The sequence below is a fragment of the Oncorhynchus mykiss genome, chromosome 10 (assembly GCF_013265735.2).
Source record: "Oncorhynchus mykiss isolate Arlee chromosome 10, USDA_OmykA_1.1, whole genome shotgun sequence".
Lineage (NCBI taxonomy): Eukaryota > Metazoa > Chordata > Actinopteri > Salmoniformes > Salmonidae > Oncorhynchus > Oncorhynchus mykiss.
In genome coordinates this window covers 60,868,652-60,894,576 of record NC_048574.1, presented here as the reverse complement: position 1 = coordinate 60,894,576, position 25,925 = coordinate 60,868,652, and the positions used below count along the sequence as shown (strand labels likewise).

At 47.4% G+C, this 25,925-nt stretch overlaps 1 protein-coding gene across 9 annotated transcripts in view; it reads right to left on the bottom strand.

Moving 5' to 3' along the window:
* sorbs2a (sorbin and SH3 domain containing 2a) overlaps positions 1–25,925 on the bottom strand; it is a 105,671-nt gene that overhangs the window by 18,243 nt on the left and 61,503 nt on the right. For 4 of the 9 annotated variants that reach the window (XM_036933530.1, XM_036933532.1, XM_036933533.1 and 1 more), the window contains 13 exons: positions 25,288–25,314; positions 25,009–25,130; positions 23,634–24,308; positions 21,772–21,901; positions 20,406–20,566; positions 19,167–19,233; positions 17,262–17,315; positions 16,027–16,237; positions 15,701–15,815; positions 5,169–5,252; positions 3,346–3,402; positions 1,903–1,955; positions 657–814 (listed from right to left, as the gene is read on the bottom strand). In XM_036933530.1, coding sequence (XP_036789425.1) covers positions 657–814; positions 1,903–1,955; positions 3,346–3,402; positions 5,169–5,252; positions 15,701–15,815; positions 16,027–16,237; positions 17,262–17,315; positions 19,167–19,233; positions 20,406–20,566; positions 21,772–21,901; positions 23,634–24,308; positions 25,009–25,130; positions 25,288–25,314 — 1,914 coding nt within the window. Of the gene's footprint in view, positions 1–656; positions 815–1,902; positions 1,956–3,345; positions 3,403–5,168; positions 5,253–15,700; positions 15,816–16,026; positions 16,238–17,261; positions 17,316–19,166; positions 19,234–20,405; positions 20,567–21,771; positions 21,902–22,778; positions 22,928–23,633; positions 24,309–25,008; positions 25,134–25,287; positions 25,315–25,925 lie in introns of those variants that run through there. The other 5 variants (XM_036933535.1, XM_036933536.1, XM_036933531.1 and 2 more) reach the window with 4 other exon arrangements.

Genomic DNA, 25,925 nt, shown 5'->3' with positions numbered 1-25,925 from the left:
CTCATTCGACTAATCAACAGCGTAGTTACATGTTGATTTGTCGATTGTTTGGGACAAGTGTTAGCGCTAGCCTGGAATCCTAGCGGATTTGCTCTGTTGGCTATGTTAGCGCTGGGCTAGGACAAAAATGTGCAACCCCTGAATTGGAATGAGAAACACTGAGTTAGAACGTTCCCATTAGCTCGTGGAACATGGTTGTTTGTTTACAGTGTCAACACAAGGCTATTTAGACTGGGTTGGATGCTCCTTGACCTGGAAGAGGCCCTCAGCATAGCGTGAGAAGAGGAAATTAGTCTCTCAGTGGGCTTGTGTCCTGTCTGATTGCTGTCGGGTATAGAGTGAGGGAGCGCAGAGAATGTGTATGTGTTTTTATGAACGTTTGTACATCTGCAAGAGAGAGGTTGTTAAGATTGAGATTGTGTGCGAGTGTGTTTTTGTGTGGGTTTGCACATTTGAGAATGCTTATACATTGGAAGAGAGAGTGTGTGTGTGTGTGTGTATCTGTATCCTTTATGGGTTTTTCATTCATGGCCAGTTTCCTCAGGGTGCAGGCTCTATAGGGATCCAGTGTGTGTATATGCCTATGATTGTGTGAGTGTGCTTGTGTACATACGTCTCTCTGTTTGCATTGTGTGTGTGTGTGGGTGTGTGTGTACCTTTGACTTTGGAGGGGGAGGAGGGGGAGGAGCGGATGGCAGGTTTCCTCAGTGTGCTGCTGCCTTTGTAAGGGTCCGGTGGTTTTGGGGAGACCTGGTTCTTGCCCTGGTCACCTGACGGCTCCGACTTCCTCCTCTTCCTGTAGTCACTGGCAGCACTGGAACACAAAGTGATAGAACACACGGTTTTAAAGCCACCTTCCACAGTCTGTCACCTGTTCAGCCATCATTTCTAAATCAGTCATTACTTTAAGGGAGTACGTTTTCAAATGATTGGAACAGGGCCTGTGTTTCAGCCCAACGACGGCCCCACCACTTTGTTTGGAACAGAATGAGATACATCGATGGGAAATGTATGCCAAATACTCTCGCACTTAATTCACATTTCAATTCAAGGAAATATTACAGATTGCTCCTTTGACCCAGTTCATTTAATATCCTGGGTTATAATTCCCTCTGGTATAATAGCGTTCACCGCCTTTTCGTGGTTCAACAAAGAGAACCTTAAGGAACAAAAGAAAGCGGTAAAATAGAGCTTTAAAAGAACAAAGCTCATTTGTTGAACATTACCAACTCGTGAACAAAAAAATGTCATCCTCACCGTCAATTCAATTCACACTAGGATGATGTAGCATGACTGCTATTGTTCCTTAAAAACGCCCTAGACCTGCGCCAGAGTCCCGACTCCGGACTACACATGACCGCTGGGGACGAAAGAGTCGAACCCAGGGTCGGCCGACTGGCTGTGCCTTTCCTATATGTAAACCTCTCCCAATCTAGTTCTTAACTGCCTCGTCAATAAAAAAAAAAGATCAAGACTTCTAGTGTGGGTTAACCAGGCTACTAGACTTTCAACTACATACAATCCCAGTCAGCCTTTCATGAATAACATGGGTTATTCATGACATCCTCTTTTCGACCATCCCATTCACTCAGAGCAAATAGAACCGATTAAGCCTAGCATCTGTGAAAGGGAATGGAGGAGGAGGAGGAGAAGAGAAGGGGACAAGGTTGAAGGGCAGAATCAATAGGCTGAGTGGATAATGTATGCAGGGTTGGGGAGGAGGGGGGGGTATGTGTGGAGAGTCACCGTCACACAGAGTTTGGGACACCGCGCCGCAACACGACCTACTGCTGGTGTGAAAGAAAGAGAGCGAGAGGGAGGAGGGGGAGAGAGCGAGAGGGAGGAGGGGGAAAGATCAATGCAGAGAATAAAAGAAAGAGAGAGAGAGAATTGAAGACTCACCTCGCCGGCCTCTCTGGAACCCGGTCAGCAGTGGGAGTGAAGTACAGCGACGTCTGAAAGAGGGCAGACAACAAAAGGGAGGGAGAGGAAGAGGAAGAGTGAGCGCAGCGCGAACAAAGACTGGTGGAGGTGGCGGCGGCGGGAGACACAATGCTCAGCTCGCACGCCGCCTCCACCGCCGCCGCGCCTTCACGCTCAAAACAATCCCCCGGCTTATGGCGTGACGGAGGTAGGTTCCACATGGCGTGTGTATGGAATCTCGAATGGGCCTACCGGTTGGCGCTGGGAGCTGCGACCGCTGATTCTGTTGATCTCTGACCGTGGTCTGTTTGAGGGGTTCGTTCAGGAGGGAGAAAGGGCATGAGTGAAGTGATGCACTATAAAGGGTAGCGTGAGGGAGGCGCTCTATCACGCTTTCCGTCTTGGAGATGAAGACGCGCCCCTGGAAGACCCAAAACGGACTCTTTGGATCATAGGATTGGCTCCATGTGGTAACAAAGCATAAAGCACAGCCATTTCTACCCTATGATACAGACCTTTGCTGGTCTAGGATCAGGTCCTCCTTGTCCATATCATCTTATTATTTTTTGATTCCAACAGGAAAACTGATCCTAGATCAGCAGATACATATTGAATCCCAAAGGACACCTACTCAAATATGAGCTTCACATCTGACATGATACATACATACATGGGTTGATAGCAATTTATACAGTCCTGAGATTCACGTCAATAATAAGCTGTCAATAGAGCAACTAGAGAGTGAGAGATAGCGAGAGAGAAATACATTGATAGACAGATGACATAGGACTGATACGGATGCTGAAAGATGAGGCCCTATGATAAGGTCCTGCTATGGTGTACTACACATGGCGACAACCGTCCCCAATCAGTCATCTAGTTACACGGTTACATTCGGTACTGTGTAATTATGGTGTAGGTACACATTGTGCCTGTGTTGACATACGGTAGCCTAATAAAATGCAGTCACAGTACGTCTGGTAGTTTGCATCCAAATCACACAACACGCAGAGTTTAGTAATAAAGCAATCTAAGACCACAATTGTTTAGCGAGGTTTGCGTTCAACTCTTGCCAGTCTGTTTGTACTCTCTTGCCAACTCCTTATGGAGTTGCCGTGTCTAGGGTTGCAAGATTCCGGGTCTCTTTCCCAAAATCCACTAGTTTCCAGAGATCCTGGTTAGAGGATTCCCGGATTTCCTGCTTATTCCCTCGATATTCCAGGAATCTTCCAACCAGGATTTCTGGAAAAATTTTGAATTTTTGGGAAAGTTACCAGGATTTTGCAACCTTAGTCATGCCTAACATGTTTGGCGTGACAAGGAGTTGGCAAAACAGCACAAAATTATCTAGAACCAGGCTATTCAGGCTAACTCCCACCCAATCCTCCCATTCCCACGATGCTCATGAATGCCAACGTTTACCTCGGTGAGTCGGCGAGGGCAGATGTCTGGATTATAATCCAGACGTTTTTTAGGAGGCTTGAGCCCCAAGCAGCGGTGAGGAGGAAGAGGAGGAGGAAGAGGAGGTGGTGAAGATGGAGTGGTGGTGGAGGAGGAGAGGAAGTGGCGTCATGGGGAGAAAAAACAACAACAAAAAACGAGAGAGGAAAGTGACATCCGTTAGAGCACAGAGGAACTGAAGACTGACGAGTTTGACGCGCTGCACACACACACACACACACACGTACATATTATGCACACAAACACATATTGCAGTAATGATTAAGCCAATTTGAACACACATCTAGTACATTATGTTAGCTCCAACACACACTCACTACTGCTAGGCACATCTACAAACCCATAACCACAAAGCAACACACACACACAGATTGTGGGAGCAAGAGGCAGAAAGCAGAACTAAGGACATAAGGCACTACAGAGCAGTGATTCGGTTGTGAAGACGGACTAGCTAAACATGACATTGGTGGAACCCTCTGTCTCGAAACTAACCTCCAGTCATGTGCATTAAGGAACCTTTTCTATCTTTCTCAGAGTATGTTGTCTTGGGTTTATTCAAGTGGTGGGGTCAGGGTGCAACAGAAAGAATATTACAGCTAGAAATGTGATATATAAAATCTGATCATTCCTTATTCTGCATGACATCAGAGTCGTGTCTTTTCTAGACTGCATATTTCTAGCTGAACATTCTGAATAAGTCCATTTCCTCAACCTAACAACAGTCCGACAAACAGTGTATCTCGCCCTTCTCCCCCAAAGTGTGCACTTGTACACTTCCTCTCGTGGATTTCAAAGGAATGGGACTGGTGCAAGGAATATGGTGGAAAACAGGAGCTCAATCCAGCCCAAGTTTACACCAATCCAATACCTTTAATGCCTTAGGTTGCCTAAAGTTGAGGAGGAGTGAATGAGTTGACAATTTGGGAGAAGGGGTAGAAACCAAAATGTCTAAACTGGCTAACAGAAACAAACGACACAAGCTGCAACATACAAGAGGAGCATGAAGAACGGTGCAGAACGATGCTCTGACCAGATGCTGCTGATTCATTTGTTGATTTTAATTAGCATATTATTTCGATTGATTTCTGTTCTGCTCGGTTCTACCGGCTGCTCCACTAGCTTATCAACAGCGGTAAGCACACACTGCAAAACAACCTGAATTTTGCTGGTGAAAAATAGGAAATTATACAATGTAGGAAGAGAGGTATACCTTAGTAGGAGGATTTTGGTGGTAAAGGGACCAATCCATGTTAACTTGGGACTTTGTTTTGCAGTGTTTCGAGCTTTCAACGTGTCGCGAGGCCAGCTGATAACGAGACAGCCACACTATGCTAAACCAACTCACCAAGATGCAGAGACACAAGAAGACCAGTCACAAGGAGCTACACAACAGGCGACCACCACAGTGACCACCACAGCACCCAGCAGCATGCCAAAGCAACTACAACAGGAAGGACCCCAGACTCCGCTCCTGGTGCGCATGCCTTTGTTCCAACTCAGCACTAACACACCGGATTCGACCAATCTCTGTCCAGACTGAAGACCGTTGACTCATTATGCGTTAGTGTCGGGTTGCGAAATAAAAACAAACAGCCTTTCGTTGAATCAGGTGCGTTACTGCTGGGCTGGAAGAAAAGCCTGTACACCCACTAGCTCTCCAGTCCGAGACTTGGACGACATTATTCCCACCCAGCTACAGCGGGGTCAAGACTGAACGGGTAGAGGGGAGTGAGGTATACCTAAGGCTGGGGGTGCCTAGGTGGGAGTTACGGACCCTCACTTACCGGACGGCCGAACTCCAGCTCGGAAAAGAACTTATACCAAGGCTCGTTCTCTAAATCTATGTCATCTGGGTTTAGCTTATAGGTCTGGAGAGAGCGGAGAGTGACAAAGAAAGAGGGAGGGAGAGAGAGGAGGAAGAGAAAGCACAGAGCGATATGGATCTCGTGGTTAGGATAGGGGTGTGCAGCGCACGGCTGCAGGGGTTGATGGGTAAAGAAGAGTGGCTCCAGATGGAGAGTTTAACACCAGGGTAAAGAGACAAAAACAGTGTTGTTACCGCACACACACACACACACACAATTACACAAATCATTTTTTGGGGGATAACTATGGCCCTCGTCATAGAAAGCATTGTTGTGCAATTCATTTTACTTAGCTACTTGTCACATTTCTCATTCAGATAATGGAAAAACAGATAAAAAGTTGAATGGGTTGTAGAAGAACGGTCAATTAAATTGAGCGGTAAAGACATAACATTGGCTCATCAAGTGTCCTGAGGTGAAGAGACTAAACTGCATCACCATCTGTTGAACAGTCCTGTATGATGTGTCTTTGCTGCCTTTAGCTTGTGACGCCACACAGTCATTCACTATAAAGCGCTGTGCAAACTAATCCAGCAGAGGGCAACATTTCCCTGTCATAAAGCCCTGTACAACTCTGGTTCATTTCAGCACACCTGGGCCACGTTCAAGTAGCCAAACACGATCAAACGTTGCAGATAGAAATTCCACAAACAGAGCCAACGTGATTCCTTATTCTACATGTCAGAGAGTCATGTTTGTTCTCCAAATTACATTTCTATCTGGATGTTTCAAAACGTTAGGAACTGCCGAAACGCGTCATACAGTTAAACGCCAAACGGTCTTTCGAGGTTCGTTTGCTCTCGTTTGGAGGGTGTGACCTGATCAATATGGTCGTGACCATTTTGAAAATGTGCAGCACACCATACGAAATCACCCTCTGGGCAATTACATTCACACCATTCAACTGAAGGTTCAGATCAGCACCATATCCACTGAATTAAACGTCCCACACCACTGCATCCTGCTGAACGTGGTCCTGAGTAAGTAAGCAAGGTAAAAAAGGAACATTGGTTTACCTGTTAATACACTGCTCAAAAAAAATAAAAGGAACACTAAAATAACACATCCTAGATCTGAATGAATGAAATATTCTTATTAAATACTTTTTTCTTTACATATTTGTGTGCTGACAACAAAATCACACAAAAATTATCAATGGAAATCAAATTTATCAACCCATGGAGGTCTGGATATGGAGTCACACTCAAAATTAGAGTGGAAAACCACACTACAGGCTGATCCAACTTGATGTAATGTCCTTAAAACAAGTCAAAATGAGGCTCAGTAGTGTGTGTGGCCTCCACGTGCCTGTATGACCACCCAACAATGCCTGGGCATGCTCCTGATGAGGTGGCGGATGGTCTCCTGAGGGATCTCCTCCCAGACCTGGACTAAAGCATCCGCCAACTCCTGGACAGTCTGTGGTGCAACTGGCCATGGGTTCCTCCTAATGCAAGACAATGCTAGACCTCATGTGGATGGAGTGTGTCAGCAGTTCCTCTTGCAGGAACTGCTGACACACTCCAGCCACATGAGGTCTAGCATTGTCTTGCATTAGGAGGAACCCATGGCCAACCGCATCAGCATGGTGGATGGAGCGAGACATGATGTCCCAGATGTGCTCAATTGGATTCAGGTCTGGGGAACGGGCGGGCCAGTCCATAGTATCAATGCCTTCCTCTTGCAGGAACTGCTGACACACTCCAGCCACATGAGGTCTTGCATTGTCTTGCATTAGAAGGAACCCATGGCCAACCGCACCAGCATATGGTCTCACAAGGGGTCTGAGGATCTCATCTCGGTACCTAATGGCAGTCAGTCTACCTCTGGCGAGCACATGGAGGGCTGTGCGGCCCCCCAAAGAAATGCCACCCCACACCATGACTGACCCACCGCCAAACCGGTCATGCTGGAGGAAGTTGCAGGCAGCAGAACGTTCTCCACGGTGTCTCCAGACTGTCACGTCTGTCACGTGCTCAGTGTGAACCTGCTTTCATCTGTGAAGAGCACAGGGCGCCAGTGGCGAATTTGCCAATCTTGGTGTTCTCTGGCAAATGCCAAACGTCCTGCACGGTGTTGGGCTGTAAGCACAACCCCCACCTGTGGATGTCGGGCCCTCATACCACCCTAATGGAGTCTGTTTCTGACCGTTTGAGCAGACACATGCACATTTGTGGCCTGCAGGAGGTCATTTTGCAGGGCTCTGGCAGTGCTCCTCCTTGCACAAAGGCGGAGGTAGCGGTCCTGCTGCTGGGTTGTTGCCCTCCTACGTCCTCCTCCACGTCTCCTGATGTACTGGCCTGTCTCCTGGTAGCGCCTCCATGCTCTGGACACTACGCTGACAGACACAGCAAACCTTCTTGCCACAGCTCGCATTGATGTGCCATCCTGGATGAGCTGCACTACCTGAGCCACTTGTGTGGGTTGTAGACTCCGTCTCATGCTACCACTAGAGTGAAAGCACCGCCAACATTCAAAAGTGACCAAAACATCAGCCAGGAAGCATAGGAACTGAGAAGTGGTCTGTGGTCACCACCTGCAAAACCACTCCTTTATTGGGGGTGTCTTGCTAATTGCCTAGAATTTCAACCTGTTGTCTATTCCATTTGCACAACAGCATGTGAAAATTATTGTCAATCAGTGTTGCTTCCTAAGTGGACAGTTTGATTTCACAGAAGTGTGATTGACTTGAAGTTACATTGTGTTGTTTAAGTGTTCCCTTTATTTTTTTGAGCAGTGTAGATTATTTGGCTGGATTCTTTCTAAGTCTCATTTAAACCTTCAACATTTACTCTGCCCAATACTCTGTACTATGAGCTTAATATTAAAAGTTCACTTTGACACCTGGAGCAAAACTCACCATAACTGAACATACAGGAACTCTCGCTCTCCCACCTCCTCTCCCAAAGGACTACAGAGTGCTAGAATGACTCCTACGCACCAGCCCTGGGGCTTATTCCTCAGTCACTTTCCATGAGGTTTACTGTGGAGCGGAGGAGTGATTCACTGCAGTGCCCGGCACACTGCAGACTGGCAGTGACATTTACCACCCGTGTCTACTGGGAAATGTAGTATATGAGCTGCTGGGGGGAAAGGCTTTTTGTATTGGACTTGCAAAACAGCTACTTCAGCTCAGGAAGGGGTGAATTGCACTGTGGAGGGGAGTGTACTCTCATTGCTATCTCTATGTCTAATTGGAGTACATCTGACCTCCTTAGGCGGTCGATAAAATTAATAGGAAGGAGCTGAACGGGAGGCGCCTCTATGTGGGCCGTGCCCATAAAAAAGTAGAGCGCCTGACGTAGCTGAAGAAAAGGTTTATAGAGGTCAACCAACCACCCCCCTTCCCCTCTGGCTACTTCATGCCACAAGGCTGGCTCAGCTGAGCCCCAGCTCTCGCTGGGTGACCCATGTCCAGGAGCTATTTAAAGAGATACTTTGGGATTTTGGCAATGAGTCAGACAAACACGTGTGATACCATTTTTATGTCTCCGTGTCCAGTATGACGGAAGTTAAGAGGTAGTTTCGCGAGTCAACGGTAACTAGCATTAGCGCACTGACTGGAAGTCTATGGGTACAGTGTCTGCTAGCATGCTAGTAGCTGCCCATAGACTTCCAGTCATTGCAGTGATCAGACTACAATCCAAGAAGTGGACCACAAGATGTCAATAATAGCCTTCTTTATGGAAGGCCATATCCAGGAGGCGTAGATGTGTGTGAACTAGTTTCTCCATCAGCAGCGGAGAGACAGCGTAGTTGGGATGCATGAGGAAGCCTATAGCTCACCCTGCATTACAGACATCCCGACTCATTGATATTCCCCACGCCGGCTCCTCTCCCTGTGCTCTACGTGGATTGATTCCCACATTAGGGTGTGCGTCAAATGGCTCCCTATTCCCTACACTATAGGGCAGTTGACCCTGACTTTGAATACCATCGCTATAGGGAATAGGGTGCCCTTTGGGAGGAAGCCATGTTGTTCTGGAGAACTTGTCTGAAGACATTGAAAAGGTCCAATGCAACCGTTTTTATCTTAATATCAAATCATTTCTGGGTAAGAATGAAATACGTTACCGTGATTATTTTTGATCATTTTAATTGAAAACAAACAATTATAGCTCCTGAGCAAAGAGCAATTTCTCAAGCAAGAATTTAGCTAGTTGTCTAATTTAGCTAGTTGTCTAATTTAGCTAGTTGTCTGGGAGTGGTCTGAGTGGGGAGGGGAAAACTGAAAACTAGCTGTTATAGAGGTTTGGAACTACCTTTCTTATTGGTCTATTAACTCATTTGTCACCAGGCAGGACAAAACTCCATCCCACCAAAACAGGCAGACATTTTCAGGCAGCCATTTCAAACAGCTCTTACACTAAAAGAGCGTTACCATCATTTCCACAATTTTACAGTTTTATTCTATAGTGTGGAAATGTATATAAAACATAGGAAAATCATGTATACGTTTGCAGAAACTAAAAACGTTTTTGACTGCTTTAAGCTAAACAACGTCCTTAACTTCAGAAGAGTTCTCTTTCACCCCCCTCCTCCTTTACCTCCCTCTCTCTCCTAAACGATCACCCTCAAGTCCATGGAGCAGACAGACTAGCACGTGGATGGCCGACCCTCCTCCTGCAAGATGTCGCTCCAACAGGGTTGGAGCAAAACCCTGCATTGCGACAGGCTCTCCAGGAGGATGGTTGACCAGTCCAATACAGCTGATATAGTACACAACTATCCCCTCACGTCACCTCTTGCCCTCAATTCCATGTAGCAAATAACCCCAGCCTCACCAATACAATGGGTGACACACAGATAGGAAGTGAAAAGAAGATTCCAACCTTTTGCCTTTGTGGTCCATTACATTTAGTTAAAAAGGTCACTGAAATGCTTTACAACGGGTTGGTCAAAACAAGCATTGTGATTGGTTGAGACGCATTCTAAGCCATACATTAAAAAAAAAGTTTAGCATTGGTAAGCATTTGACGCAAAAACGGGCATTTTCTTTTCTGTTCCATCTGAGAAATCCCTACGCATTCACTGTCCCATCAGCCCAGCCAGCCAATTCATTAACCTGATCTCCACTGTAAATGTATCTAGACATTATTTCCCCTTGCTTCTAGCCTACACAATTGCTATATTTGGGCACAACACCACAACACAAAACCAAAGTTTCAGTTTTGACGGCCTCCGGAAGGTGATTGCGTGAAAAGGAAACCATTTAAAAAGGAGTGAACACTGTCCGTTGGATACATTTAAATGGATACACTTTATGGAAATCCAAATAGAAGTTTGCGTCTAGGCCTATAGAGCATTGGGAAAGTATTCAGACCCCTTGACTTTTTCCACATTTTGTTACGTTACAACTTTATTCTAAAATGAATTAAATTGTTAGTTTTTCCCTAATCAATCTACACACAATACCCCATAATGACAAAGCAAATACATTTTATTTTAAACATGACATTTACATAACTATTCAGACTCTTTACTCGGGACGTTGTTGAAGCACCTTTGGCAGCCAATAAAGCCTCAAGTCTTCTTGGGTATGAGGCTACAAGCTTGGCACACCTGCCTTTGGGGAGTTTCTCCCATTCTCTGCAAATCCTCTCAAGCGCCGTCAGTTTGGATGGGGAGCGTCGCTGCACAGCCATTTTCAGGTCTCTCCAGAGATGCTTGATTGGGTTCAAGTCCGGGCTCTGGTTGGGCCACTCAAGGACATTCAGAGACTTGCCTCGAAGTCACTCCTGTGTTGTCTTGGCTGTGTGCTTAGGGTTGCTGTCCTGTTGGAAGGTGAACCTACGCCCAAGTCTGAGCTCCTGAGGGCTCTGGAGCAGGTTTTCCATCAAGGACCTCTGTACTTTGCTCCGTTCATCTTTCCCTCAATCCTGATTAGTCACCGTAGGTATGGTGCCAGGTTTTCTCCAGACATGATGCTTGGCATTCAGGCCGAGTTCAATCTATGTTTCATCAGACCAGAGATTCTTGTTTATTATGGTCTGGGATTCCTTTAGGTGCCTTTTGGCAAACTCAAAGCGAGCTGTCATGTGCCCTTTACTGAAAAGTGTCTTCCGTCTGGCCACTCTACTATGAAGGCCTGATTGGTGCCCAGAGATGGTTGTCCTTCTGGAAGGTACTCATCTCCACAGAGGAACACGGGAGTTCTGTCAGAGTGACCATCGGGTTCTTGGTCACCTCCCTGACCAAGGCCCTTCTCCCCCAATTGCTCAGTTTAGCAAGCTCTAGAAAGAGTCTTGGTGGTTCAAAACTTCACCCATTTAAGAATGATGGAGGCCACTGTGTTCTTGGGGACCTTCAATCCTGTAGTTATTTTTTGGTACCCTTCCCCAAATCTGTGCCTCGACACAATCTTGTCTCAGAGCTCTACGGACAATTCCTACGACCTCATGGCTTGGTTTTCAACTGTGGGAACGTATATAGACATGATTTGGAAAGGCACACACCTGTCCAATCAAATGCATATACCACAGGTGGACTTCAAGTTGTAGAAACATCTCAAGGATGATCAATAGAAACAGAATGCATCTGAGCTCAACTTCGAGTTTCATAGCAAAAAACTAAATAAAATAATGACTGTTTTTGCTTTGTCATCATGGGGTATTGTTTGTAGATTGATGAGGGGAAAAAAAGTAATTTTATCAATTTTAAAATACAGTGGCTTACGAAAGTATTCACCCCACTTGGCATTTTTCCTATTTTCTTGCCTTACAACCTAGAATTAAAATAGATTTTTTGGGGGGGCTTGTATACTTTGATTTAGACAACATGCCTACCACTGAGGATGCAACATTTTTCTATTGTGAAACAAACATGACAAAAAAAACAGAAAACTTGAGCGTGCATAACTATTCACCCCACAAAGTCAATACCTTGTAGAGCCACCTTTTGCAGCAATTACATCTGCAAGTCTCTTGGGGTATGTCTCTATAAGCTTGGCACATCTAGCCACTGGGATTCTTGCCCATTCTTCAAGGCAAAACTGCTTCAGCTCCTTCAAGTTGGATGGGTTCCGCTGGTGTACAACAATCTTTAAGTCATACCACATATTCTCAATTAGATTGAGGTCTTTAAATGTTTCCCTTAAACCACTCCAGTGTTGCTTTAGCGGTATGCTTAGGGTCATTGTCCTGCTGGAAGGTGAACTTCCGTCCCAGTCTCAAATCTCTGGAAGACAAACAGGTTTCCTTCAAGAAATTCCCTGCATTTAGCGCAATCATCATTCCTTCAATTCTGACCAGTTTCCCAGTCCCTGCTGATGAAAACATCCCCACAGCATGATGCTGCTGCCACCACAATGCTTCACTGTGGGGATAGGGTTCTCGGGAGGATGAGAGGTTTTGGGTTTGCGCCAGACACAGCGTTTTCCTTGATGGCCAAAAAGCTCAATTTTAGTCTCATCTAACCAGAGTACCATCTCCTATGCGTTTGGGGAGTCTCCCATATGCCTTTTGGAGAACACCAAACGTGTTTGCTTATTTTTTATCTTTAAGCAATGGCTACTCTTCCATAAAGCCCAGCTCTGTGGAGTGTACAGCTTAAAGTGGTCCTTTGGACAGACACTCCAATCTCTGCTGTGGAGCTTTGCAGCTCCTTCAGGGTTGTCTTTGGTCTCTTCCTTGCATCTGATTAATGCCCTCCTTGCCTGGTCTGTGAGTTTTGGTGGGTGGCCATCTTGGCAGGTTTGTTGTGGTGCCATATTCTTAAAAATGTTTAATAATTGATTTAATGGTGCTCCATGGGATGTTCAAAGTTTCAGATACTTTTTTATAACCCAACCCTGAGCTGTACTCCTTTGGTCGTCATGGTGCCGCTTGCTTAGTGGTGTTGCAGGCTCTGAGACTCTTTCATTTCACTTCACCAATTTGGACTATTTTGTGCATGTCCATTACATGAAAACCAAATAAAAACCTATTTAAATTACAGGTTGTAATGCAACAAAATAAGAATAACGCCAAGGGGGATGAATACTTTTGCAAGGCACTATAAGGCTGTAACAAAATGTGTAAAATGTCAAGGGGTCTGAATACTTTATGGATGCACTGTATATACACTGCTCAAAAAAATAAAGGGAACACTAAAATAACACATCCTAGATCTGAATGAATGAAATATTCTTATTAAATACTTTTTTCTTTACATAGTTGAATGTGCAGACAACAAAAATCACACAAAAATAATCAATGGAAATCAAATTTATCAACCCATAGAGGTCTGGATTTGGAGTCACACTCAAAATTGAAGTGGAATACCACACTACAGGCGGATCCAACTCTGATGTAATGTCCTTAAAACAAGTCAAAATGAGGCTGAGTAGTGTGTGTGGTCTCCACGTGCCTGTATGACCTCCCTACAACGCCTGGGCATGCTCCTGATGAGGTGGTGGATGGTCTCCTGAGGGATCTCCTCCCAGACCTGGAGTAAAGCATCCGCCAACTCCTGGACAGTCTGTGGTGCAACGTGGCGTTGGTGGATGGAGCGAGACATGATGTCCCAGATGTACTCAATTGGATTCAGGTCTGGGGAACAGGCGGGCCAGTCCAAAGCATCAATGCCTTGCTCTTGCAGGAACTGCTGACACACTCCAGCCACATGAGGTCTAACATTGTCTTGCATTAGGAGGAACCCAGGGCCAACCGCACCAGCATATGGTCTCACAAGGGGTCTGAAGATCTCATCTCGGCTGTGTGAGCCCCCCAAAGAAATGCCACCCCACACCATGACTGACCCACTGCCAAACCGGTCATGCTGGAGGATGTTGCAGGCAGCAGAATGTTCTCCACGGCGTCTCCAGACTGTCACGTCTGTCACATGTGCTCAGTGTGAACCTGCTTTCATCTGTGAAGAGCACAGGGCGCCAGTGGCGAATTTGCCAATCTTGGTGTTCTCTGGCAAATGCCAAACGTCCTGCACGGTGTTGGGCTGTAAGCACAACCCCCACCTGTGGACGTCGGCCCTCATACCACCCTCATGAAGTCTGTTTCTGACCGTTTGAGCAGACACATGCACATTTGTGGCCTGCTGGAGGTCATTCTGCAGGACTCTGGCAGTGCTCCTCCTGCTCCTCCTTGCACAAAGGCGGAGGTAGCGGTCCTGCTGCTGGGTTGTTGCCCTCCTACGGCCTCCTCCATGTCTCCTGATGTACTGGCCTGTCTCCTGGTAGCGCCTCCATGCTCTGGACACTACGCTGACAGACACAGCAAACCTTCTTGCCACACCTCGCATTGATGTGCCATCCTGGATGAGCTGCACTACCTGAGCCACTTGTGTGGGTTGTAGACTCCGTCTGATGCTACCACTAGAGTGAAAGCACCGCCAACATTCAAAAGTGACCAAAACATCAGCCAGGAAGCATAGGAACTGAGAAGTGGTCTGTGGTCACCACCTGCAGAACCACTCCTTTATTGGGGATGTCTTGCTAATTGCGTATAATTTCCACCTGTTGTCTATTCCATTTGCACAACAGCATGTGAAATTTATTGTCAGTGTTGCTTCCTAAGTGGACAGTTTGATTTCACAGAAGTGTGATGGACTTGGAGTTACATTGTGTTGTTTAAGTGTTCCCTTTATATTTTTGAGCAGTGTACATAAAGGTGCATATAAAGCACATGGGACATTAATAATCTTAAATTAGTTTTATGACTAATTTCAGAAATGACATTATTACGAAACTTAAGTTCACTAACAGAACATCTATATTATTAACACTCAAAGGCCATTACCTTTCTAAAAATACACATTCAAGGATCAGTCCCCCCTCGGGCTTAAAAATACCACTATTATATAATTGCTTTCCTACTGAACCTTAACAAGCATATCAGCCCAAAATAGCAGTCAGTCAGTTCGACCACTTCAGGACACGTAATAGAAATGCCTTTATCTCCCTAATGGTTGAGGTACAGCACCTCTAAAGGCTTCTTCCTAGAGTGTAAGTCAGGGGTCTCCAACTCTGTTCCTGTAGACAGAGCCTTGGTGTGTACAGGGTTTTGTTCCAACCCAGCTCCAAAAACACACTTCTTATTCACTCTGGATCTTAATATCTGGAATCAGATGTATTCGTGCTGGGCAGGAACAAAAGCCAACACCTCCATTTAGCTCTCCACGACCGAGAGTTGGAGATCACTCGCTTATTAGGAAACAAGGACGCTGTAGATTAGAGGGTGATTACGGGGAGTTTTAAATGGCTTAGATAATGACAATGTAGGCCAGGGGTGTCAAACTAAATTCCTGAAGGGCTAAGTGTCAGCGGGTTTTCGCTCCTCCCTTTGATTAGTTAGGAACTCCCCTCACCTGGTTGTTGGATTCATTTATGGCAGTCTAATTGGACATCAATTGAAAGGGAATAACAAAAACCAGGAAACACATGGCCCTCCGGGAATTGAGTTTGACACCCTGATGTAGGCTAATACAAAAAGTGACAAGACGTGCTTTTGGGCACTCACCGGCCTCTCCTGCTCCAGAATGGATGATTTCCCTGGCTCGTACTCAAATATACTCCTGGGTTCAGCGCGGTACTTTCTAGTGTCCACTTTCCTATCGGGAGGGCCCCACTGATTCCTGGTGCGAAAATAAATAAAAAAAACATCAGTGTGATCTTGGACCTAGTTTAAGATGAGACCTAGACCTAGGTAACACCTACGGTGAGGGTCTCAAGTGACTAGGCCTCGGTAAGGACAAAGCCTATGTCTAGGCCTACATTGCAGACTAGGCCTAAGATGTAGACTTGGTCTAGGACCAAGCGAAAGAAAACCAGATCGCAGTGTCTTACATGGTGTCGGGCGAGTCTCGCTCCCGGTCGCTGTCTCTGGACCTCAGCTGTAAGAGGGAGGGCTTGGGCGGAGGTGGCGGTGGCACGGGGGAGGGCTCCCTGAAGGTCCCGGGGCCTCCGTTGTCCGACGGGCTCTTGGCCAGGGGCCGGTACGTTTGTGTCCTGGGGGGAGGGTAGGCCACGGTGGGGTTGGAGGACTGACCATATGTGTCTATAGATAGATAGGAGAGAGAGATATAGATAGAGAAATATAGAGATAGAGAGAGGAGAGAGAGGAGAGGAGAGAAGAGAGAGAAGAGAGAGAGGAGAGAGAAGAGAGAGAGGAGAGAGAAGAGAGAGAGGAGAGGAGAGGAGAGGAGAGAAGAGGAGAGGGGAGAGGGGAGAGAGAAGAGAGAGAGGAGAGAGAGGAGAGAGAGGAGAGAGAGAGGAGGAGAGGGGAGAGAGAAGAGAGAGAGGAGAGAGAGGAGAGAGAGAGGAGAGAGAAGAGAGAGAGGAGAGAGGAGAGAGGAGAGGAGAGAGGAGAGGAGAGAGGAGAGGAGAGAGGAGAGGAGAGAGGAGAGAGAGAGAGGAGAGGAGAGAGAGAGAGGAGAGGAGAGAGAGAGAGGAGAGAGAGAAGAGAAGAGAGAGGAGAGGAGAGAAGAGAGAGAAGAGAGGAGAGAAGAGGAGAGGAGAGGAGGAGAGGGAAGGAGAGATGGGAGAGGAGAGAGGAGAGAAGAGAGAGAAGAGAGGAGAGAAGAGAGAGAGGAGAGGAGAGAGAGGAGAGGAGAGGAGAGGGGAGAGGGAGAGGAGAGAGGAGAGGAGAGAGGAGAGAGAGGAGAGAGAGGAGAGAGAGGAGAGAGAGGAGAGGAGAGAGAGAGAGGAGAGAGAGAGGAAAGAGAGGAGAGAGAGGAGAGAGGAGAGAGAGGAGAGAGAGGAGAGAGAGGAGAGAGAGGAGAGAGAGGAGAGAGAGGAGAGAGATGGAGAGAGAGATATGGAGAGAGAGAGAGGAGAGAAGAGAGAAGAGAGAGAAATAGAGAAAGAGGTGGAGGAAGAATAGAGAGAGAGAGATATGGTGGGGTGGGAAAAATAGAAAGAGAGCGATAAAGACAGAAAGAGTGAAAAGAAAGGAGAAGAAGGGGCTGGTAAACTAAGCATTCTTGTGAGTCAGGTGTTTTCATTGTCCTTGAACACAGGACAACGTGACGAACCAGCGGCATACATTTGAATCTTCAAGAAGAGATCTTTGAGACGCTTACCACTGTCACCGCTGACAGTGTATGTGGCGTTGTACGAGTCGGCATAGTCGTCATCTGTAAAAACACGGAAGAAGGTGAGCAGAACACACACACCCTGCCGAGAGCACCCTTTTCCCCGCCTCCATTTGTACGCACACACACACATAGATTCCCTACCTCCATTACTGCAGAAATATTCTGCCCGTCTCAGGGAAAACATCAGTGCGCACACTAAGGCACCCTAGGTAGCTTATCAGCTGGGTGAATACTGAAGATCAAAGTATAAGGACCCAGGATAATGAAGGGCTGACTATTGACATAAACCTTTGAGAACTACAATATACTGTGTGTGTGTATGTATGTGTGTGTGTGTGTGTGTGTGTTGTTAAGAACAAATATGCCTTGTATTGACTATGTGATTTGGTGACGCCCACACAACAGTGCAGCGATCGCGGCAGTGCATCTGTAGGTTCGATTTAGACACCGCTTCTCCCACTCAGTCCCTTCCTCTTCTTTCTCTTTCTATTGCCCTCCTTGTATCCGTCTCAGTCCTTCCCTCTTCTTTCTCTTTCTATTGCCCTCCCTGTATCCGTCTCAGTCTCTCCCCCTTCTACACTCTGTCTCTCTGTCTAATGAGTTCTGGCTCAAAAAGGGCACATAGAGAAACCCACACACACAAACACAATACATGCATGTCCATCCACACACACACATACACTACATGACCAAAAGTATGTGGACACCTGCTGAACATCTCATTCCAAAATCAAGGGCATTAATATGGAGTTGGTCCCCCCTTCGCTGGTATAACAGCCTCCATTCCTCTGGGAAGGCTTTCCATTAGATGGAACATTGCTGCGGGGAATTGCTTCTAGTCAGCCACAAGAGCATTAGTGAGTTCGGGCACTGACGTTGGGCGATTAGGCCTGGCTTGCAGTCGGCGATCCAATTAATCCCAACGATGTTCGATGGGGTTGAGGTCAGGGCTCTATGCGGGCCAGTCAAGTTCTTCCACACCGATCTCGACAACTCATTTCTGTATGGACCTCACTTTGTGCACGGGGGCATTCTCATGCTGAAACAGGAAAGGGCCTTCCCCAAACATTTGCCACAAAGTTGGAAGTGCAGAATCGTCTAGAATGTCAGTGTATGCTGTAGCGTTAAGATTTCCCTTCACTGGAATTAAGGGGACTAGCCCAAACCATGAAAAACTGCCCCACACCATTTTTCCTCCTCCACCAAACTTTACAGTTGCCACTATTCATTGGGGCAGGTCCCGTTCTCCTGGCATCCGCCAAACCTAGAGTTGTCCGTCAGACTGCCAGATAGCGAAGCGTGATTCATCACTCCAGAGAACGCATTTTCACTGCTCCAATCGCAGCGAGCTTTACACCACTCCAGCCGATGCTTGGCATTGCGCATGGTGATCTTAGGCTGAAACCCAATTTTTTACACCCTATGCGCTCCAGCACTCAGCGGACCCGTTCTGTGAGCTTGTGTGGCCTACCACTTCGTGGCCGAGCTGTTGTTGCTCCTAGACGTTTCCACTTCACAATAACAGCACTTACAGTTGACCGGGGGATCTAGCAGGGCAGAAATTTGACAAACTGACTTGTTGGGAAGTTGGCATCCTTTGACGGCACCACGTTGAAAGTCACTGAGCTCTTCAGTAAGGCCATTCTACTGCCAATGTTTGTCTATGGAGATTGCATGGCTGTGCGCTCGATTTTATACACCTGTCAGCAACGGGTGCGGCTGAAATAACCGAATCCACTCATTTTAAGGGATGTCCAGATCTTTTTGTATATATAGTGCACCCCCCCCCCTGTCGTATTAGGCACATGGGACCAATAAAATGGGATGACCGTACACATTGCAATGGACACAGTGTACGGTCTCCTCCAGTCTACTGTACATCCACCCCACCTGCTTTGTGAACCATGTGGATCTGCTTGAACATGGTCTTGTACCAGTCCTTCGGCCTATCCACCGTCTGTGGGGAGAGAGAAAACAATCAGAAATCAATGTAGGCTACGGACAGACGGACAGATAGGCAGGCAGGCAGACGGGCGGCCAGAGAGGCGGATCGATGGATGGATAGATGGATGGATGGACAGGACACGTGCAAAGAAAAGTCTGTGTGCATAGCCACGTGTTTTTGTTTGTCACGCACACACACTCCCACACACTCAGTCATCTGTCATCGGCTGACAGCGGAAGTTCATTTCTTGGCCAGTCGATAGCATTGACCGCAACCGCGACCTGACTAGTGTGTGCGTATGTGTGTGTGTGTGTTTGACCAGACGTACCCAGATGGCCCAAGCCTGGCTACACCCCCGCTAATACCATGGTTACCAGCGAGGGGCCAGAAACATTTTCCGCACAGCGCATCTGTCTCTCTCTCTGCCTCTCTCCCCTTCTCCATGCGCTTCACAATAGAGCGAGGACTAGTGTCTGAAGTACTGTTATAGACGGCTGAGATACATACACACTTGGATGCGGGTACACACACACACACACACACACAGAGAGAGAGAGACAGAGAGAGAGAGAGAGAAAAAGGCTGCTCATTGCCCTGTAGTACAATAACGAGGACTTTGACTAAGTCCCTAATTATAGCTAGCGTACATAAAAAGGTAGGGAGAGAGAAAAAGGGTGAGAGAGAGAGAAAGGGCTCTGAATAAGGGGTCTAAAGCTGCTGACATCTCAAAAGCATTCCTCCCACTGGGCCCTGCTCACATATCAGAAGCAGACAGGGATAGTCAGGGCCAGAGGTACTCCACGTTCCCCAAGGAAAAACACAATGGTGAGTCATGAAACTCCACAACACACATTGAGTGCATCCCAAACGGCCCCCTGTTCCCTACATCGTGCACTACTTTTGGCCAAGCTACATGGGTTCCGGTCAATAGTGGTGCACTATAAAGGGAATCGGGTGCCGTGTGGGACAGAGCCACCGTCAACGACCACCAGATATGGAATACAGGCTTACTGCTCTGTAGCGAAATTCATCCCACTTAAAATGAAACAGAGCTTTTAAGCCTTCTTAAAATGTGTTCTTAAAGTAGGTGTCCAAAGAGTTTGTTTTGTTGCACTTGTCTTGTCTGTATGCCTGCGTGTACATGCATGCATGTATGTGTGTGACTGTGTGGGTCCTCGCCTCACCGTGCGAATGGCGATTGGGATGCCCGTGTCATCCACGGGGCCGATGCCCTCGTAGTGGGGCGCCTTGATGACCGACACCCTCTTCTCTTCCTCTGAAAAGCGGGCGATGGGCACCGTGCTGCTCACACTGGTGTGGCCCGACATCACCGACTCTGAACCTTCTTTATGGTGTGTGTGTGTGTGTGTGTAGTGTAGAGTAGTATGTGGAAGGGGAGAGAAGAAGCGAAAAAAAGGGATGAATAGAGGAAGGAAGAGAGGACAGTGAACTGACGTGAGTGATTTGGATGGGCTGGCCCAGAAAACACACAAACGTACACGCTCTCCTTACATTCTGCATTTCATACAGACGTACACACGCAGTCACACACACACAAACAAACGTACTAAACAGCAGCCCCCTCACCACACACACACTCTTATCCACAATGTTGGTTAGCCAATCACTTCAGACTAGTGGGGAAACAAGTTTATTAGAGATATCCACTGAGTATATCAAACATTAAGAACAACTTCCTAATATTGAGTTGCACCACCCTGGATGTCCTTTGGGTGGTGGACCATTCTTGATAGTCACGGGGAAAATGTTGAGCATGAAAAACCCAAGTGTCTCAAGGCTTAAAAATCCTACTTCAAAATCCTACTCCGTCTCCCCCCCTTCATCTACGCTGATTGAAGTGTCATCAACAAGGGATCATAGCTTTCACCTGGTCAGTGTCATGGAAAGAGGTGTTCCTAATGCTTTGTACACTCAGTGTGTATACAGTGTGTCCAGTATATCATAGTAAATGTAGGGCTGTGCAACGCTGATGCGAGTTATGAGCCAATAAGCATATTCCCACTGCCAGGTCCACTTTGTCAGCCATTCATTTCCCACTGTGCTCCCCTATCGATTAGGTCCCGTCTGCCTCTAATGGGTGTAAATACATCATATCCTGCAAACCTCAATAGTCCCATTACATCAACTAACTAGACAAGTGCATTAAAGAGCCATTATCTCTGGGCGGTAGTAATAGTGAGGGGATCAACATCAGAACAAAGTCAAAGATTGGGTTTAAGGTAAATCACCGCAGTGTCGTGACTACGCGTACATTCACAGACATCAGAATACCGGTAATCAGTTGGCTTACTTTGTGTGGAGGCGTACATTGTGGTTCAGGACCGTTCTTAGCGTAAGAGTTCCTGGTTATGTAGTGGTTGATTGAATTTTTTTTGTTTTGTCAAGCCTTATTCTGTGCTCATTATTTTCTTTAAAAGGTAGACTCAGCAATATGGCACTGTGGTTCATATCAGAACAAATGCCTGCTTGCACAAGACAAAAATTCTAAAATCAGCCCAGGCTGACACAGGTCGGGATCCCCGCTCTCACCTGCGCTCCGACTCTGCATGTGAACCACCCCTGGGCTGAACGAGGCGGGGAGAGGGGGGTAGGCCGGGGGTGAGGAGGGTCTCTGGGGGTGGGGCGGACTTCCATTCATAGCCACTTGAATAGCTTGGCCCTGGAGGGGACAGAGAGTGAGAGAAAAAGAGAGAGCGAGGGGAGATGAAGAGTGAGAGAAAAAGAGAGAAGACAGACAGACAGACAGACAGGACATCAGAACCAGAGGGTAAAAGTTTATAGCTGTCAAAACTGATGAGACAGACACCCGCATGATATCAGCTGGTTAAGAATCAAAGACTCGCTACTAAGAATCGATGAGTCTGTAATAAGAACAGGTTACCAGTAAGACTGAAATAACCATACGAGTAGATTTTAAGGGCCAAAGTGAAATAGGTCAATCTGATTGTTAGGAGAGGAGTGCAACAGACAGTATTGGAAAATCGTGCTGCATCAGAGAGAACATAAACAGGTTAGTTCAAAGGAAGTAGTCGAGTAGCTGGAAATCAACAAACATGGGCTTACTGCAATCAGGGATGTCCTTATTGGTTAGAAACGACACAGTGCAAACATAGAAGACTGTGTCACATCACTGTCACATTGAAAGACCAACAATCAAAACTCCCACAATGATTTAACAGACATAGGAAATAAGTTGTAGTGCCTAAGAGTTAATGGCAGTTGGACAAATCCTCACATTTTGGTATGTGAGAAACACACACAAAAGACACGTCACATAGGTGGGACCACGGCGCACAAAGACGTTGTTAGACTAAACCCTCAGAAGAGAGAGAAGGGAGATGTTATGACAGGGACAAGGGGGTAGGGCATACAAGAGCGCCTCACTCAAAGACGGGTGAGTGGATTAGTTGGAGGAGCCTGTAAACACTGGAATGTCTGGGTGGGTAACAGGTTTGGGGGCTGGGGGGGGGGGACTCAAGCTTCCTTGGTGTAGCCAGTAGTTAGCGACGTTGTGGGGGTGGGGGGGGGATAGTTACGTTAGTGGCAGCAGCGGCGGAGGTTAGCGGCGGCGCCTCGTCGTTGCCCGTGGTGGACGCGGAGGTCGACATGTGGCTGAGGGTGGGCGAGGGTGTGGGAGACACGCCGGGGGAGTCTAGGCTGCAGATCTGGAGCTCCTCCAGGAGGCCTGCCATGGAGGATGAGTACTGGCTGAGCTCTGACACTGTCACTGGGGAGAGCGAGGGTGACATGCCCCCCATACATCCATCAGCACTAACCACGCTTACTTTAACCCCGCCGACTAGGCCAATTTTGTGCATTCGGTCCCCCCCACTGCGCCCCAAGGTGGCGTATGGGGATGGGGCGTACGGGGTGGGCGACAGGGCTTTGAAGCCTGCCAGGTAGTCCAGTGAGCCGGCGCTGTGGCGGTTGTAAGGTGAACGCCGGGCTCTGTGGTCGGGGAAGCAGGGGTGAGGAGGCGAGCCCTGGTAGGATGGAAGGGGGTTATGGAAGAGGAAGAAAGGGAGGGTGAGAGAGTTTAAACTGATGCGGCTGTGCATGGTTGGGTGGTCCAAACAGGACAGGAAGTGACACTGTGTGACAGGAAATGATGTGGTGTTTTGTCACAATGCATTATAGTGGGCAGACTGTTGTTACCTTCACTGTGGGGTAAGAGATTGGATTAGTGCAATCACGGTGTTTGAAGATATCGGACACTGAACAAAACACACTGTGCTTCTAAATCTGGCCATCCCCCAGACAAATGCACAAACACACGCACACAATCCCAGTTAGTCTGGTTGGTTGGTTGGTTGTGCCTGACAAACCACAGTGGTGCAGTTGAAGAATAACTGACAGAGGTTGATTAGGAAACTGGAAGTCAGTTATAGTACCACCACATTCGCTGCGGACGGTAGAGGTGGAACTGGAGGGGGGGCCTTCACCTTCCTGCCCTCCCCAGGGTCAGAAGCTGCGGCCTTGGGCTCCAGGGTAGGGGCCTTGGAGCCCGGTGGTTTGGGGTTCCGCGGGGCCATCTGGACGGAGAGAGAGGCTGTGTGCTGGCTTTGGGGGCCGATGGAGGAGTCTCTACGGGGGGGAAGGTTAGGGGGAGGAAGGGAGGTGGTGAGAGTCTCAGGCTGGGGGATGGGCTGGTGGGAGGGGGGATCAGGGATGGTGACGGGGGTGAGTCTGAGGGAGGACACCTTGCGCTCTGCAGCCTGAAGCTGGGTGGTGGTGGAGGAAGTAGCTGTGGAGGCTTTGACCTTGCTGGTGTCATTGGGGATGGGGTTGGCGAGGGGAGACTGAGGGTTTGTTTGTGGGGGCTGGGGGTTGGGTTCGGGTTCAGATTGGGGTGCAGAAGTGGTGATAGTAGTCTGATGGTGGGAGTAAGAAGACCTGCTCTTGACTGTGTAAGACTCTTTCAGGATGGCCTTCTCGTTGGAGAGGGCTAGCATCCCGGGTCCGAGGGTCTCGGCTAGGAGGGAGCTGTAGGAGGGGGGGATTGCACCTGTGGCGGTGGAGGGGTAGCTCTCTCTCCTAGGGGGCGGGAGGGGGACCTGATTGACAGCCTACGCAGCCAATTAGAATCAGAGAAAACAGCAAACAAACACACATTGTTTACCAATGGAATGATTGACATAAAGATCTTAGACAGACAAAATCCAGGCCAAAGTATAATACAAGAACAATACACCCTTGACCGGAATATATTCATTTTTTCCCTCTCTGTTGTAAACATTTTATGAGGTTGTGGTGCGATTTATTTTCCACTTTGACGCCAGCGTCACAAAAATGTGGCCTGGAATCAAATAAAGATAATTTTAGAAGATTGAAGAGATGTGTGGAGCCGACTGCTTCCTTGCTGCGTTTATCATCTTCCTCAAATGACGCATAAACACTGAACACACACTCCTCTGGAGAATGAAAGGAATCTTTGATTAGTCTCTACACAGCCGCTGGGGAAAACAACTTATCAACTTGAATCAACAGAAAAACTTCACAGGAAATTATCTGGAGGCACTGGTGGGGAAGGGATGAAGGAATAACACTGTAGGATTTATTCACATTATAAACTCCCTGATAAAGAATGATTCATACTGCTTTAATACTACGGATTCAACAATGGTAGCTTTGCCACCAAAATCAATCAGTGTGGTGTGAATACTCTGGTTAAAATGATTAAACACAGTAAAAAGCTGTATAGGAATTCAACAAGGCACAGTATGTGTGTGTATGTATGTGTGTGTGTGTGTGTGTGTGTGTATTCACCTGTGTGGGGGACTTCTTGTCTTGCAGGTTGGGTCTAACGCTGCGGAAGCCCTTGGCGGCCAGGGAAGAACTGACGTCGTCGCCGTTCCTCAGGCCGTCGGTGCTACGCGACCTCCAAGCATCTGGATCACACACACACACACACACAGGTGACAGGCCTTACATAACAACTAGACCCCTTGATGCCAACACACGGTGTATCCCTTTTCACAACTAACAGTCAAAGATAAATTGGATATGAGAATTGTGTCAAGACGTACTACATTGAATGGTAGTTACCTGAATCTGACGAGTGAGAATCACTCCCTGTGAGGAGAAAATGAACACACATTAACATGTGACTTTTAGTATGCATGATCCTCAACAATAGGCAGCAAAAGAGACATTTGAATGGTGGGTTCAGTAGTTTGAACACATATCCAAATGAATGTGACAGACTGCTGAAAGAGGGTGAGAGGAACATTTAGGGAAGGAAAAGGGGACAACTCAATGATACATAGAAGGGACACAGTTAATATAGAGTGCTGTCAGAGGCATGTCTGTTCTACACAATCGATTTCTATCAGAATGTTCCCCAAGGTTGTGTTCTACACAATCTATTCTCATCTCAACGTTGTGCCCTTCTGAACGCAGCCCTTACAAAAGCCAATAGAGCCAAGAGACAAAGCCAGGACATTATGACCCAGGGCACGCGAGAGAGATCGAAACCAGGGTCGTGCTCATTCAGCACCAAACGCAACACATCAGAGTGAAAGGGGGAGGTACCACCTGAACTTTCCCAATAAGAAATGCTTGTTTTCCGTTGCAAAACGTTTTGCCACGCTGTGCCCTATTGAACATGACCCTGTGTTACCGTCCACAGGGTGTTTCTCTGTGCATGTGTGTTTGTGTGTGCACGCCCCTGTGTGTGTGTTGCG